This window comes from Arachis hypogaea, chromosome 19 (genome assembly GCF_003086295.3).
Source record: "Arachis hypogaea cultivar Tifrunner chromosome 19, arahy.Tifrunner.gnm2.J5K5, whole genome shotgun sequence".
In the NCBI taxonomy this organism is placed as follows: domain Eukaryota; kingdom Viridiplantae; phylum Streptophyta; class Magnoliopsida; order Fabales; family Fabaceae; genus Arachis; species Arachis hypogaea.
In genome coordinates this window covers 31,550,501-31,564,528 of record NC_092054.1, presented here as the reverse complement: position 1 = coordinate 31,564,528, position 14,028 = coordinate 31,550,501, and the positions used below count along the sequence as shown (strand labels likewise).

At 29.8% G+C, this 14,028-nt stretch overlaps 1 protein-coding gene across 1 annotated transcript; it reads right to left on the bottom strand.

The window, feature by feature from the left end:
* Positions 1 to 9,812: 9,812 nt before the first annotated feature.
* LOC112777197 (transcription factor bHLH149) lies at positions 9,813 to 10,975 on the bottom strand. The gene has a single exon (XM_025821501.3). It carries the CDS (start codon positions 10,662 to 10,664, stop codon positions 10,020 to 10,022), a length of 645 nt encoding a protein of 214 aa, XP_025677286.1. The 5' UTR covers positions 10,665 to 10,975; the 3' UTR covers positions 9,813 to 10,019.
* Positions 10,976 to 14,028: the final 3,053 nt, after the last annotated feature.

Sequence of the window (14,028 nt, the reverse complement as noted above, 5' to 3'; positions counted from 1 at the left end):
CTTGTTATTTACTTTATTCTCTGTTTACACGTTTGACTTTTTTTTTTTTGATTTGTCTAATTATAAGTAATCAAGTAATCAATGCTTACTCAGTCTATTAATTCTCGTGAGAACAATAACTGTAAACCCCAGGTAATTAGTAAATAATTAATTAATAAATTAATTTTTAATCAACAAAATTAAGAAATTAAATTTTATAGTTTAATAAAGTAGATATAATTAAAATATGAATTTTGACACTAATTTTAAAGATTTTGGTCCAAAACCGGGCCAACAGACCGAACCGGTTGAACCGACCCAAACCGGGCCCAAGAACCCAATGCCCACTTATATAAAACCCTTTTCCCATTCTTCTCGACAATCAGGACTGCACAGAGAGGGAAAAAAAGGAGAGAGCGTGATTTGGGAATACGGAGACGGTATTCACCGTAAACTTCCGTCGCTCGTAACTTTCAATCCGAAACTCCGATTGACGAGTCATCAGTGACTACGTGTTCATCTTAGAATTCTCTTCAATTTTATCGCAACAAAGTGGTAAGAAATTTTCGTTTCTCTTCCAGTTCTACCTCTCCCTAATTTCGTGATTTTAGGGTTTGAGTATTGAGAAATTGAATTATTTTTATGATTTAGGTGAACTCTAGCAGCGAATAATCACTGGGTTTTGTCCAATAGATCTGTGGGTAAGGTAAGAAATGGTTAAACCCTTGTGAATCATTGAATTAGTGAACTCTATGATGATTATAGTGATATTGTGTGAAATAGATTGTGTTCTAGTTGATTTGGAGTTTAATTGGGCGGTTTGGAACGAAATCTGAGTAGTTAGATTTGAAGAATTGACGTTTGGAGGCTTGGAGCTTGTGAAAGGAGAGGTTTTTGAGGTGTTCCGAGCTTAGAGAGGAATCGGCTAAGGTATGGTTTTGGTTTCTCGTAGTTAATATTTAATATCACGTGAAAACTTAGGCTAGAAAACCTTAAGATAGGAATGAACTGAATGAATTATTGATGGATTGGGGATATGGTATGTGATGTGTGATTCAATTTCGTAAACGGTTTGATATTGGGGTAGGTTAGTTTTGGAAAAAGATTTAATATTAGAATTGATTTGATTTTGAAATAATTTGATATTATGAATGATTTGAATAACTGAGAGGTGTTTGATTTGGTGATTGGAACCCTTAAGGAGTGGCAAAAGTCCAAGTTTTAGAGGAGATACTGTTGAAATTTTTATGAAAATATGAGACCTCTTTGGAAGTGGTTATTTAGAAAGGTTTAGATTTTTAAGGATTTTATAATTTGATTTTGAGTTATTAAGAAAAGGATTACGTTTTGAGTTTGAATTAATCAGAAAGAAGGAATTATGTTTAAGTTGGGATTTTTGGTAGACGGAATGAGAGGTATGAAGATTATGATTAAATTTGAATAAATATAATAAATGAGACATGGTTGAGGATGATTGATGACAAGTTTATCTGTGTTTTCTCTCTGGTTGTAAGGGTGATAGGGCACCTAATCCCTCTAATGGTGACAGGGCACATAATCCCTCTAACGGTGACAGGGCACGTATCCCCTCTAATGGTATTGATGCGCAACATAGAGACAGTGTCCGGGTTAGCTACCGGATATGTCGGGTTTGACTTTATAACCGACAGATGAGACTCATCGGCCATAGGGTAGACATACATCATATGCATATGCGTGTTTTGTTTGAGTATGCATTAATTGGGCTTGCCTATGTGATTATTATGCTTACCTGCTATATTTGCTACTTGCTATATCTGTATCCTACTTGTGTTTGAGTATGCATTAATTGGGCTTGCCTATGTGATTATTATGCTTACCTGCTATATTTGCTACTTGCTATATCTGTATCCTACTTGTCTGTGCACCGGAGTTTTGGAGGATTGGAGGAAGGCAGAAGTTAGGGCTTAAGTTAGAAAGGAATTAGAAATAAGAACCTTAGACAGCTATCCTGTTTATGGTTTTCCATTTATAAACTTTAAGTTTTAAACCTGAGTGTCGGAGTTCTAGGATCGCCTCTGACTTTCCTGGGACCTTATATATTATCTATGTGGACACCTTTACCATACTGAGAACCTCTGGTTCTCATTCCATATATATTTTGTTGTTTTTCAGATGCAGGTCGAGAGACACCTCGTTGAGCATCTAGAGACCCTCCTTACAAGCGAAGAACTATCTTTTGGACTGTCATATTTTGTTTTAGGCTATGTATATATGTTTATAAAATCTCCACATGTATATTTTGTATTTTGTCCCTCTTAGAGGTTGACTTGGAGATACAGGTGTTTATTTTGTAGTTTGAGTTTTATTTTGGGTTGTATATAAATATATAATTATATACTATGGCCGGCCTTAGCTTCGCAGCTCGAGTCTGGAGCTTGATATCTGTGTTTTGGAACTCTAATATATACATTACGTTTTCTAGCTTTCATTGATCTTGTCCATTCTGTTTATGCTTATACGCACGAGTGTGATACGCTTTTCTATTTTCGCTTTTGATTAGCTTATTCTTCAAGGCTCCTCGTTATAAAATTATTTTCAGCTATATTTATTTAAGTATTTTCTTTTAGAGGTCGTAATACCTCGTCACCTCTGCTTTACGACTTAAGCATAAGGTTCTGTGTGTTAGGGTGTTACAATATCCACACACCGTAGTATTACTTGATACGATTCGATACACTTGCCGAGTTTTGAAAATTGTCTATCAAAATCTCGAGCCATATGTTCTTTTAATGTTTTCAGGCAATGGAAGGATCTGTTTACAAGTATTTTATCTATCCGATTTTCTAACTCATTGAAAAAATATCTTGGGGTGCCTCTCACGCATGCTAGAGTTATTAGAGTGGATTTCAATAATGTGATGGACAAGATTCGGAATAGACTTACTTCTTGAAAAGGGAGATTCCTCAATAGAACTAGTAAGGTTTGCCTAGCTAAATCTGTTTTATCTTCTATTCTTATCCATAGAATTCAAGTAAGTCTTTTTCTGAGCTCTGTGTGTTCGAATATTGATGCGACCATTTGAAAGTTTATCTGAAATAGTAGTGTTACTAGTTGGGGGTTACATTTAGGTTTTTGGAGGACTTTAACTACTCCAAAGAAATATAAAGGCCTTGCAATTAGGGACTTTCGCTTAGTGAATTACTCGTTATTGGTGAAACTAGTTTAGCAATTAGCAAATAACTATGTTAAATTATGGGTCCATCTCATGCTTCACAAGTACTTCAAAAATAGAAATGTTTTCAAGGCTACTGTCAATGGTTCTTCGTCTCACATTTGGAAGGCAATTGCTCATGTTGCAGCTATTTTCAGTAATAATTTTGCATGAAAAGTTAGCTCATGTAATAAATCTTTCTGGTTTGATAATTGGATGCAATCAGGTCTAATGAGTGCTAAAGTGAAATTTTAAAAAATTGTTGAATCAGACATGAGAATCAAGGATATATATGAGAATGATTCTTGGTATTTGGAAAAAATTTATTCTTTTATTCCTATTATTGAGTTATTTTTTCTTTTGTGCTATGAATAGTGATTCAGGTTGGATGTGGACAAATTCTTCTTCCAATTTATATTTAGCTAAATTTGGATATGATTGGTTGCTATAAAAGAAATTTAATTGAGATGATGATATTAATTGGGCCTGGCTATGAAAAATTCACATACCAGAAAAAGTGATATTTTTGGTGTGGCTTTGTCTCCAATCTTTTCTGCTGACTCAGCAACTGTGCTTTCGACAAAATCTCTCTACTTCTAATATTTGCACTAGATGTAACCATCTTCTAGAGACAATTATTCATTGCCTTCGAGGCTGTAGTGCGATGAAGCGGGTATTGGGTTATATGGGATTTTCAGATGTCAATTTTTTTTTACCAGGATCTGCTCAATTTGTTCAAGCAAGGTCTCAAAAATGACAGTGGCTATATCTTTGCGACTACGGTGTGGCCTATTTGGCAAGACAGAAATAGTGGTCTTTTCTATGGTCCTTTTAGCTTTTATGATAAGATCGCATTTAGAGCTCGAACATAAAGTGTTGTGTTTAATGTTGCTATGATCTTGGAAGTCCACTCAATATTTAACATGAAACTTTCTAATTGGAGAGTCCCTGAACCTGGTGCAATTAAGCTTAATTGCGATGGTAGTGTAAAATTGTTTATTGGAAATGCTGATTTTGGATGGCGTTTGCGCAATAATTCTGGCAACTGGGTGATGGGAGGTACAGGCTGAATTGATGGTGACAATGTCATCCAGCAGAACTTTGGACCATATTGAAATGATTACATCATGCTGCTGAATCTAGAGTCAAGCTCGTGGTGCGTGAGTCTGACTGTCCCAAGGCGTATGACTTAGTATCTGGGTGGAGATTACCTGATCAACATCGTGAAAAAGAGATTGTTAAAAAGATCTTTCATTTGAAGATGAGAACAGACTGAAAAGTAAGGTTTGAACTTGCTCTTGTATGGATGAACTTCCAAAGTATATCTCGCTTTAGAGGAAATTGAACTTGTCTCTTCATCTCCAAAAGATGTATACTTCGGCAAGAAGAACACAGAGGGTGGATACTTACAAAAGGCACTCCGACGCTCAAATCAGTAAGTATTTAAGAGGTATATAATAATTTTTTGAATATAGAATGTTAAACATGAAATAGAACTTGTCATGTGTCTGACCCCTATGAGATATAGAAATTGGTGTCTTTATAGGCATAGGGTGATGAATAGAGTTGATGTTATGACCGTTGGTCATTAAGTCAGAATAATGGTTATTAAAATTGTCCGTTATAAACTTAGAATGAAGGCAAATAAAGTCGAGTTATAACTCATAATACACAATAAAAACCGAGTTATAAAGTAATGAATCAGAATTTATATCAAGAGATTCCAATAAAACTGCAGATTAACTCGCAAAAAGAGAGGCTTGAGTTTGTAGAAGTGATTTGACTATTACTTCCTCAGTTAATACTTAATACAAAACTTTGGATTATTTTTTTTATTATCTTCTTGTTTTTTTTTTTTCTTTTTTTTTAATTGCTGTTCACCAAAAAATATCACTCATCTTATTTCCTGGAAAAAATTTAGCCCCAAAGAAATAAGTAATAGGTAGCATTTGTCCTTGAGGTAGGTCACATATAAATTAGTGATACGAGACTTTTATTTGGCCACTATAGTTTGAGCCAAGCATTGGTCAGGAAAAGTAAGAAAGGAAGATAAAGATGAAGAAAATACCGAAAGGAATGGGGCAACAGAGAGAAGAAAAGGGAGAAAGAAAGGAAATAAGATACGGCTTCTTAAATGGAAGCACATGGATGCATGTGAAATGTGGTTACTAATGGGATTGAAAAAGAATAAAACGAAAGCCCACAAATAATGTGATGCCGTGGAAGTAATAAGGAGGGAGCAAGCCAACAAATACACATTAGATATGATATGATATAAGATACATGTGGAGGTGGTCCCTTCTTATTAACCATCTATTCAGTTGCATTTTGTTTAACTGTTAAATTGAAACGTAATTTTCTAAGGTTTAATTAAAATTACTTCTTACTAATTTGAAAAAATTATTTTGAAATTATTATTTTTTATATTAATAATTTTAATCCAAATACATAATTATAATGAGAAAACAAATATTATTAAATAAAAATTTAAAATTCCTAGTATTTTGATCAAATCTTACTTTCATCTTTAACATTTAAAATTTTTTTTTATTTTTTTTCGGTCAAAATTAAAATTTTTTAAAATACCATTTTTTATTATTATTTTCAAATTTTTTAATTTTTCTATTATTTTTAATCTCAAATCACTATAATTATTATGATCACTAAAATTATCATTTTTGTCTCTATTTAAAAGAGATTCATAATGGAAGTAAAAATAATTTTGAAAAATTTAAATTTTGACTAAAATAATAAAATAAATAAAAATATTTAAAAATAAAATATTTTAAATATTAAAAAATTAAAATTTAACCTAAATATTAAGAATTAAATCAATAGTTGATCTGATTTAGAATGGATGAGAATTAACAAGATTGATTTATTAGGGTAACTGGGATTGCCACATGGGCAGAGGCATGTCACGATCTAGTCATCTGGAAAGTTGACAGTTGTGTCATCAAGGTTGCACACGTGTCAGCCTTTAATTAGGAAAAGGGCATCCCTTAAAAGTCGCTAATGGGGGCAAGGGCTTAGCCCTTGGGGTCCCAAACCAAGACTCTTTGTCTCTCTCTCTCTGACCCTCAAACTGTCTGTTTCTGAGACAAACAAATAAAGAATAAGAGCTGAATCATCACTATTTAAGTACCTGAAAAATTTGGATTTGGTCAAGTATAATTACTATTCAATTAATGAAACAAACTCATGATTCTTGATATATTTTTTTTGGTGACAATTATTCTTGATATATATATATATAAGAATTGATAACATGTGGCTTAAAAATACATTTTAAAAATATTATAAAATAATATAATATGCTTTACTAAAATTTATCAAAAAAATAAGATTTTCACATTTTTAATTACAAAATCTTAAGAAATGAGTGTTGGTGTATTTTGTCAAATATATTTTGAGAACTACAAATTTATTTATTTAATTCAAAGTTGTTTTGTCAAATTTAAAATTTTTAAGTATCAAAATGTTTATTTACTAGAAAAAAAAAAAAGAATGAATTAAAGGGCAATAAACAATATTGTGGTGGTAGTGGATGCAGGTGTGCAATGAAAATCAAACAAGCCACTACTAATGAATGAGAGCACCTTGCTCTTCTCTTATAGTCCTTTCAAAATGCGAATGCCATGTGAAACTCTTTCTTCCACACTCACACACTCACATGCAAAGCAATGTGCTAAGGCTGAGTGCACTTCATACTTGTAGGGTCCTCCAATGCACATGATGTTTTTATGAGCCTCATCAGTCTCTCCTCATGTTGTTTTGAAAACATTTGCCTCTTTCAATAACTTTTTAATATGTGGGGTTCTTTTTTAACTGGTTGCATGCACCCTTATAATTTGAAGTAGGGTTTAATATTTTAAATTGTGGTTCAATAATGGTTGTTATTTGTTATAAACAAACCTGGCAATATTAATTTTATTCGCGGATACTCAATCCAATCTAAGCCATTCGGATAAGATTAGCAATTAGATATGTAATAAGTTGAGAACAAAACATGCCAACGAGTTATAACTCAAATAGTATAATTATTGATATATTATAGTATATGATTAAAAATTATGGAAAAGTCTAGGAGGCCAGCAACTTTGTTAAATTTTGGCTAGCATGTAACCAGTAAAGAAAAGTGAACCATTGGATGAAATTCCACACCAATCTCACACCATTAAAACCATCATTGATGGCTACAAATCACAAAAATTACTGGCCCTAGCATTCCTCAAAAAATTATTTTATATGTATAATAAATTTGATAAGAATCGAACTCCTATCTTTTTCTTTTAACATAATTTTGTTGTGTGTCGCGCTAAATATGATACTAAAGTGGAGTAGCAATGAGAATGGGATGATGGGATAATGTCAGGTGGTTAAGCACCACATTTTACTTTTTTGTGTGTGATTAAGTTAGTTTAGTATTTGTTTTTAAGTTAAATAGCGGGTGCCAATTTTGACTGTGAAGTAGGACGCATGTGGTCAAATTTTATTTGTATAAATAATTCGGTGGGTGAATTACTTCAGTTGGAATGTGATCTCGTCAGGACCGTACGTCGTCACTGCTTCTCTATTCTGTTCACGAAATATCATTGCTAGCCGAAAGCATGCGGGTGCTGATTTTATTCTCTTTTCTGATTTTACTATATTTTTCTTTGATTAACGAGGTTAATAAAGAATCACAATCACATTGTTTTAGTTAATCCAACAGTAGGAATTTATTATTTTTTACATGGCATATATACATATTTGGACAAATCATTTGAATAGTGTTATCCCTAATTTGAGTAAAATGAACCATAGATACAAGTAGCGGTTGGACACATTTTCTTTTCTTCAATTGAAATTTCATATGCTTAATAACTTTTGCCTGATAATTAATTGATATATTAATTTTTTTATATTTTATCAGTTTTTACAAATATAAATGAATATATTTTATATGTAAGTTATTATATTTTATACTTATTCTGTAAGTATGTTCAACTATTCATCAGTATATATATTGGCTTAAAAACAATTTTCACCCAGGAAGCTCTAAATTTTAGAGCATTAGATGAGACAACTACAATGGATGCGGCACAAATCAATCAAATTGAAGTGTGTGTGGAGAAACAAAGAAACACTTACAGTGCTTGATAGCCTAATCAGCCATTCCCTTCATTTTTGGCTTTCGCAGTTCTTAACTTTATTAACAGTGGCCCTACATATTTTCAAAGTCGAAACATGTTTTTGCAATAAGGGTAAGATAATTATTGCAAAAGAATCTAATTCCTTTAAAATGAAAAATTTGGAAAAGTAAAAAAAATTAATAATTTTTAAATAAAGATAATATATTTTATATATAATAAAAAGTATAAAATTAATAATAATTAATTTTTTATTTTTTATTTTAACAATCTTCTCATTTTATATAATTTTTTTAATTTTTATTTTTTGTCAGAAAATTTCGAGGCTAGTCATTTTTAGCAATTTTAGTCCGAATTTAGCTTGTATAAATATCAAATTATTTTAAATAAATAAATATTTAGTAAAAATACAAATTTTGATAAATATATGTATAAATTATATATTTTTTATATATAAATATCTATAAATATAGATATAAATTATTATTAATTAAATACTGATTTAAAATAATAATATTTACTGATTATATAATATTTTTTTTGCCATATACCTTTATTTATACTTAAAACGTGTCGATCTTTCATTAAAAAAAATTAAGAGATAAAAATATTTTGTAAAAATTACTAAATTTTAAAAATAAAAAAAATACCAAAGTTTAATTTCTAAACAGTTTAGAAATTAATATTTAATATTTAATTTTTCATGTTTTTAAAATTTTCTTAAAATGTTTTTGTCATTTTAATATTTTAAAACATTTTTACGAAGCAGTCAATCTTTTGTGATATTTTCAGTGGATTACCTTTTAATTAAGTTTGTAACTTCTAAGCATTCCAAATCCCAAGGAAACTAGCGTATTAGTGATGTTTTATAGTGATACAGGGTGAAGAATCAATTATCATTCACAATTTATAACTTCAAGCTTCAAACGATGAAAGGCTGAAAGTGACATTGATTTAAGGTGGACGAACAGTCAAAAGCACCGTTTTTTCCCGTCAAAGATGGTTTTTTTTTTTTTTTTAGTGAAATTCTAGTATTTTCCTGAAGTGTGGAAATTAGTTTTCAAGTTTCGGAAGCAACAAATATTGTCGTTTAATTTCTTGTTAACTGAAATAATATTTTCTTCACCAAGATGTAAACAACCAGCTTCGATCGATGTAAATATGGTTTTTCAAAAAAAATACAAGCAATTCTAATATATTCTTTTCTTCTGAAATAAACAATTATGTAAAAAGTAAAATTAACAATTAATTTGAGAAATAGAAACTAACACGTTTGTTCTCTACTTCTCTAGGATAAAAGATTATTAAGTTATTTATTTTATTTATTTCGTAAAAATAATTAAGAAAAGAATCAACCCATGGCAGTTAGGTAGTACTGCGGTAGGCGGCAGCACACTAGCACGTTCACATTAATCAATTCAATAAAAAAAATTTTAAAAAATAAAAAAAAAATAAGAGTTAAAAAGGAAAGAAAAATGGTGATAGTGGACAAAAAAAGGAGGAGAAAAAAAAAGAAACAGCGGCAAATGGCATGTACACGATTATATAGAATACATGAATCAAAAAGAAAAAAAATAAAGAGTAAAATTAAAAATGAAAAAAAGAAGCCAATATGATAACACTAACAAAAACTAAAATAAAAAAATAAAAAAATCAAGAAACACCTGGCACGATATGGCCAAGGCATCTGATTGATCTAAAAAGAACTGGGATGGTCAACTTAACGATTCACCGGCGAGTCCACTCGGCGAGCCACCACCAGCGAGTAACTCGGCGAGAGCGGTCATGGCGCGCACTTGCATCTCCAAGGCGGAGATATAATCAGTGGCTTCTTCTAGAAGGTTAGGGAAAGAGAGCTTCCGGCAACCGGGAACCAACCGGCTAAGAACGCGCGCTTTTCTCTGAACGGCCGGTAACTTCTTCTTTTCCGTTCCGTTACGCATACTTCTCAATCCGGTGACCTTCTTCCTGGCGGCGGGGGCCTTCTTGTGGAGCATCCGGCGGTTATTGAAGGGCGGCGGAGATGAGAGGATGGCCCGGCTCCAGCGCGTTCTGCCCTTGGCGGCGGCGGCGAGGACTCTGTCGGCGGCGTAGCGGACCTGGCGGGGCTTTGATGCGGTGGTGGAGGGGGAAGGGTTGCGGCGGAGGACGTGGCGGAGGGTGCGGAGGAGGTTGATGGAGTAGATCTGCTGCTCGGATTGGGATGTCCAATGGAGATGATTGAGAGAGGCATCGGCGGCGACAGTGCGGTGTCCGATTTTGCGGCGTTTGTTGGGATTGGAATCAGAATCGGGTGAGGTAGTTTCGGGGTTATTGGTGGAAGGTTCCGGAGCGTTTATAATTGATTCGAGGGATGCCATGGAAGTTGTTCTTGGTTTGAGAATAACGAAGGGGGAAGTATGAATGTATATATGAGAAGCGGAAGAAGTGAGAAGTGGGAACTGAATAAGAAATTAAGAATGGGGAGAGGGAGGAGGGAGGAGGGAGGAGCGAGGAGAAAAGAGTATAAAAGGAATTGAGGTGTCACGGGGAACCATGTGTTCTTCACTTACGCACATTTATTGCGCCCTCTTTCTCTTCTTTTTTCCCATTTTATTTATTTATTCGTTTAATTTCCATTTTTCCCTTTCTTTTTCTTTTAATATTCAATAGAACTATATAACTTAGTACTTATCCAACCTATTTTAGTAGAACTATACTCATTTAAAAAATTCTACAAGAATAGGGTGCATAAGTAATATCCATAAATGAACGAAATTAATCTTATTCAACAAAAATTAAATAAATTATTTTTAGATTTAAATCTTTTAAATTTTAAATTTTATTTTAAAAAATAAAGTCTCATCTTTCAGATTCTCACCGTTTATTTTATAAGATAAAAAAAATATAAAAAAAATATTTGAAAATAAATAATTACATTTTATATTTTTTTCAATTGAAAATTTAAAAGGTAAAAGATTCAAATTCATTATTTTTAATCATAAAAATTTAGATAAATTTATTTATGAATAAAACTAATCTTTATTTACTTTAATCACATAAAAATTTATATTTTTAGGTATTTAATTTTGTTTATTTATTACAGTACATTTATTAATATTCAAAATTTTCATAAACAAAAATAAAAGTTTATTCTTAGATATATTAAAGGAATTTAAATTTTTATTTTATTTTATTTAGGAGAATACGAAACAATTTTACATTACAAATAAATAGATAAGTAAAATATTATTTGAGTCCTTAATATTTTTGTCAAATTTTAATTTTATCTTTAATATTTAAAATATTTTATTTTTATACTAAATATTTTATTTTTTTATTTTTTATTTAGTTTAAATTAAAATTTTTGTTTTAAATATTTTTTTTATTATTAGTCTTATTTTTTATTTTCTATCATTTTTACTCCTAAATTACTACAAATACTATTATAATCACTACAATTATAATGTTTGTCGCTACTTAAAAGAATTTTATATGAGAAAAATATATGTTTGAAAAAAATTAATTTCGACCAAAAAACTAAAAATAAAACGAAATAAAATATTTAAAACAAAAATAAAATATTTTAAATATTTAAAACAAATTTAAAACTTAATTCCCTAAAAAATACTTTATTTTAAATCCTTAGAGTATTGGGGCAGGCGCCCCCACTACAATTTAAAATTTTATTGAGTAATATATAATAATAATATTTATTTGTTCCCATTAAATTATTAAATTTGATTCCACAATAATTTTTTTATTCAACTTTCGACACTTGATAGCCAATTTGAGAACTTCATATTAGATGTCTATTATAATGATCAAGTTTTAAATTTAAATAAGATTGATGTTCTTTCTTAAAAATTGACTCGAAAGAATATTATCTATCCATTTGTATTTTTTTTTTTTAAATTAGCTTTAGTTTTTTTCATAATAACTACACTAATTAAATAAGCTTTTTCACCTATGAATATCATCAAGAGCTAATTGTATGAAAGTTGAATTTTAAATGATTGTTTAACGACATATAAAAAAAAGACATTTTAATTATATTGTCAAGTTTTAAAATATGAAATATAAAAAATTAAATTTTAAATTATATGTTATTATTTAAATTACTATTTTAGTATTTTAATTTGTAATTAGATATTTTGAAAATTAATCATATTTTACAATAACAAAATATAATTATAACAACAATTATACTACGTATACATAAAATAATCACTTATACAAAATAAATCTTAAAATACAAATTTTAAAATATAAAATACACATTAAAAATAAGTTAAATGATATATGTATTTAGAGACAAATTTATAGTAAATAATTTGATAACTAATTTTTTATGTAAACATAATATTTTTATTATAAAAATTATTATCATATTATATATATTTTGCCCCTACTATGAAAATTTTCTGGATCCGTCACTAAATCAAATCATACTACGTAATTATCCATTATCATAATTATTACATAAAAACTTCTATTAAAAAATTTACTAAAGTGCCAAAATCAAATTAATTAATTATTCACAGTCACACCTTTCTACCGTGATTTCTCATCTTTTTTGGATTTTCATTATCTGATAACATAAAGTTGGGTATGTACAGGTTATAATAAAAAATATATATTTATGCTATTTTTTAATTTATAAATTTTCAATTTTAATAATATAATTTTTTTTATTTTTCTCAACTTCTTATAACCATTTTTAATACAAAAATCAAGTAGAAGAAACAAGAGAAATTTATCTAAATTTGGTGCAATAATGTTACTTTAAGTTATATTGTTAGTGACTAAAAATTATTATTAGTATTATTATTTTTAAGTAAATATAGCAAATTCAATACCTTGAAATTATTATGATTATTATTATTACTTTATTATTATTGTTATAGTTTTATTATTATTATTATTATTATTATTATTATATATATATATATACATATATATATATATATATATATATATATATATTGTTAGGACTCATCTTATATTGGATTATCAAACACACCCATGATAAAAAATAGTGATGATGTTGGGTGAAGAAGATTAACTTTAATTTGAAGCTTATCCCAAAAGACACAATTAACTAAGCAGCTTCACATGTGAGGGTTTGACTAATTAAACGAAATGAAAGATTAAGTTATTAAACAAACAACTATGTAGCTCAAGTATAGTATCATTTTTTATCAACTAATTAAAATTAAAAAAAAAATAGAAAAAGAAAAAGATAGGGACCTCACATGGCATCAGCCATGAGGAGAAATTTTAGGTTTATTTGATTGGACAAGGTGGCTAGTGGACACACAAGTTGTCTCATTAATTTTATCGTATTCTTCCCCTGCAGTCCTAACTAATTGGTGATCCCTTTTTCTTTCAATTTTCAGCTCCTCAAACCCTACGTTTTTATTCTAAATTTCGGTTCAACAAACTTGTAAATTTTAATAGTCACGGGAGGCACAACATATATATTACTAATTAATTATTATTGAAGAATAACAAATTAAATAGTCCCCTTTCAAAGCAAGTATCCAATTAATCACTATTATTTTTGTTCCTCTTTCGGATGGATAAGATCACCAATGTTGCCTCAATCATCTTAACTTGCTTGCAAAGATAGAACATATATAAAGATAAAGAGGAGAGGGGAGAGAGAAAAAGAGAGAAAATTTTAACGAAAAGACTGATAAAATATTCGGTAATATTAAAAATATAATTATTGACTTAAAAATA

What these genes read in the sequence shown, in the direction of transcription:
- LOC112777197 (XM_025821501.3), bottom strand. Translation starts at nt 10,664, where the DNA reads ATGGCATCCCTCGAATCAATTATAAACGCTCCGGAACCTTCCACCAAT.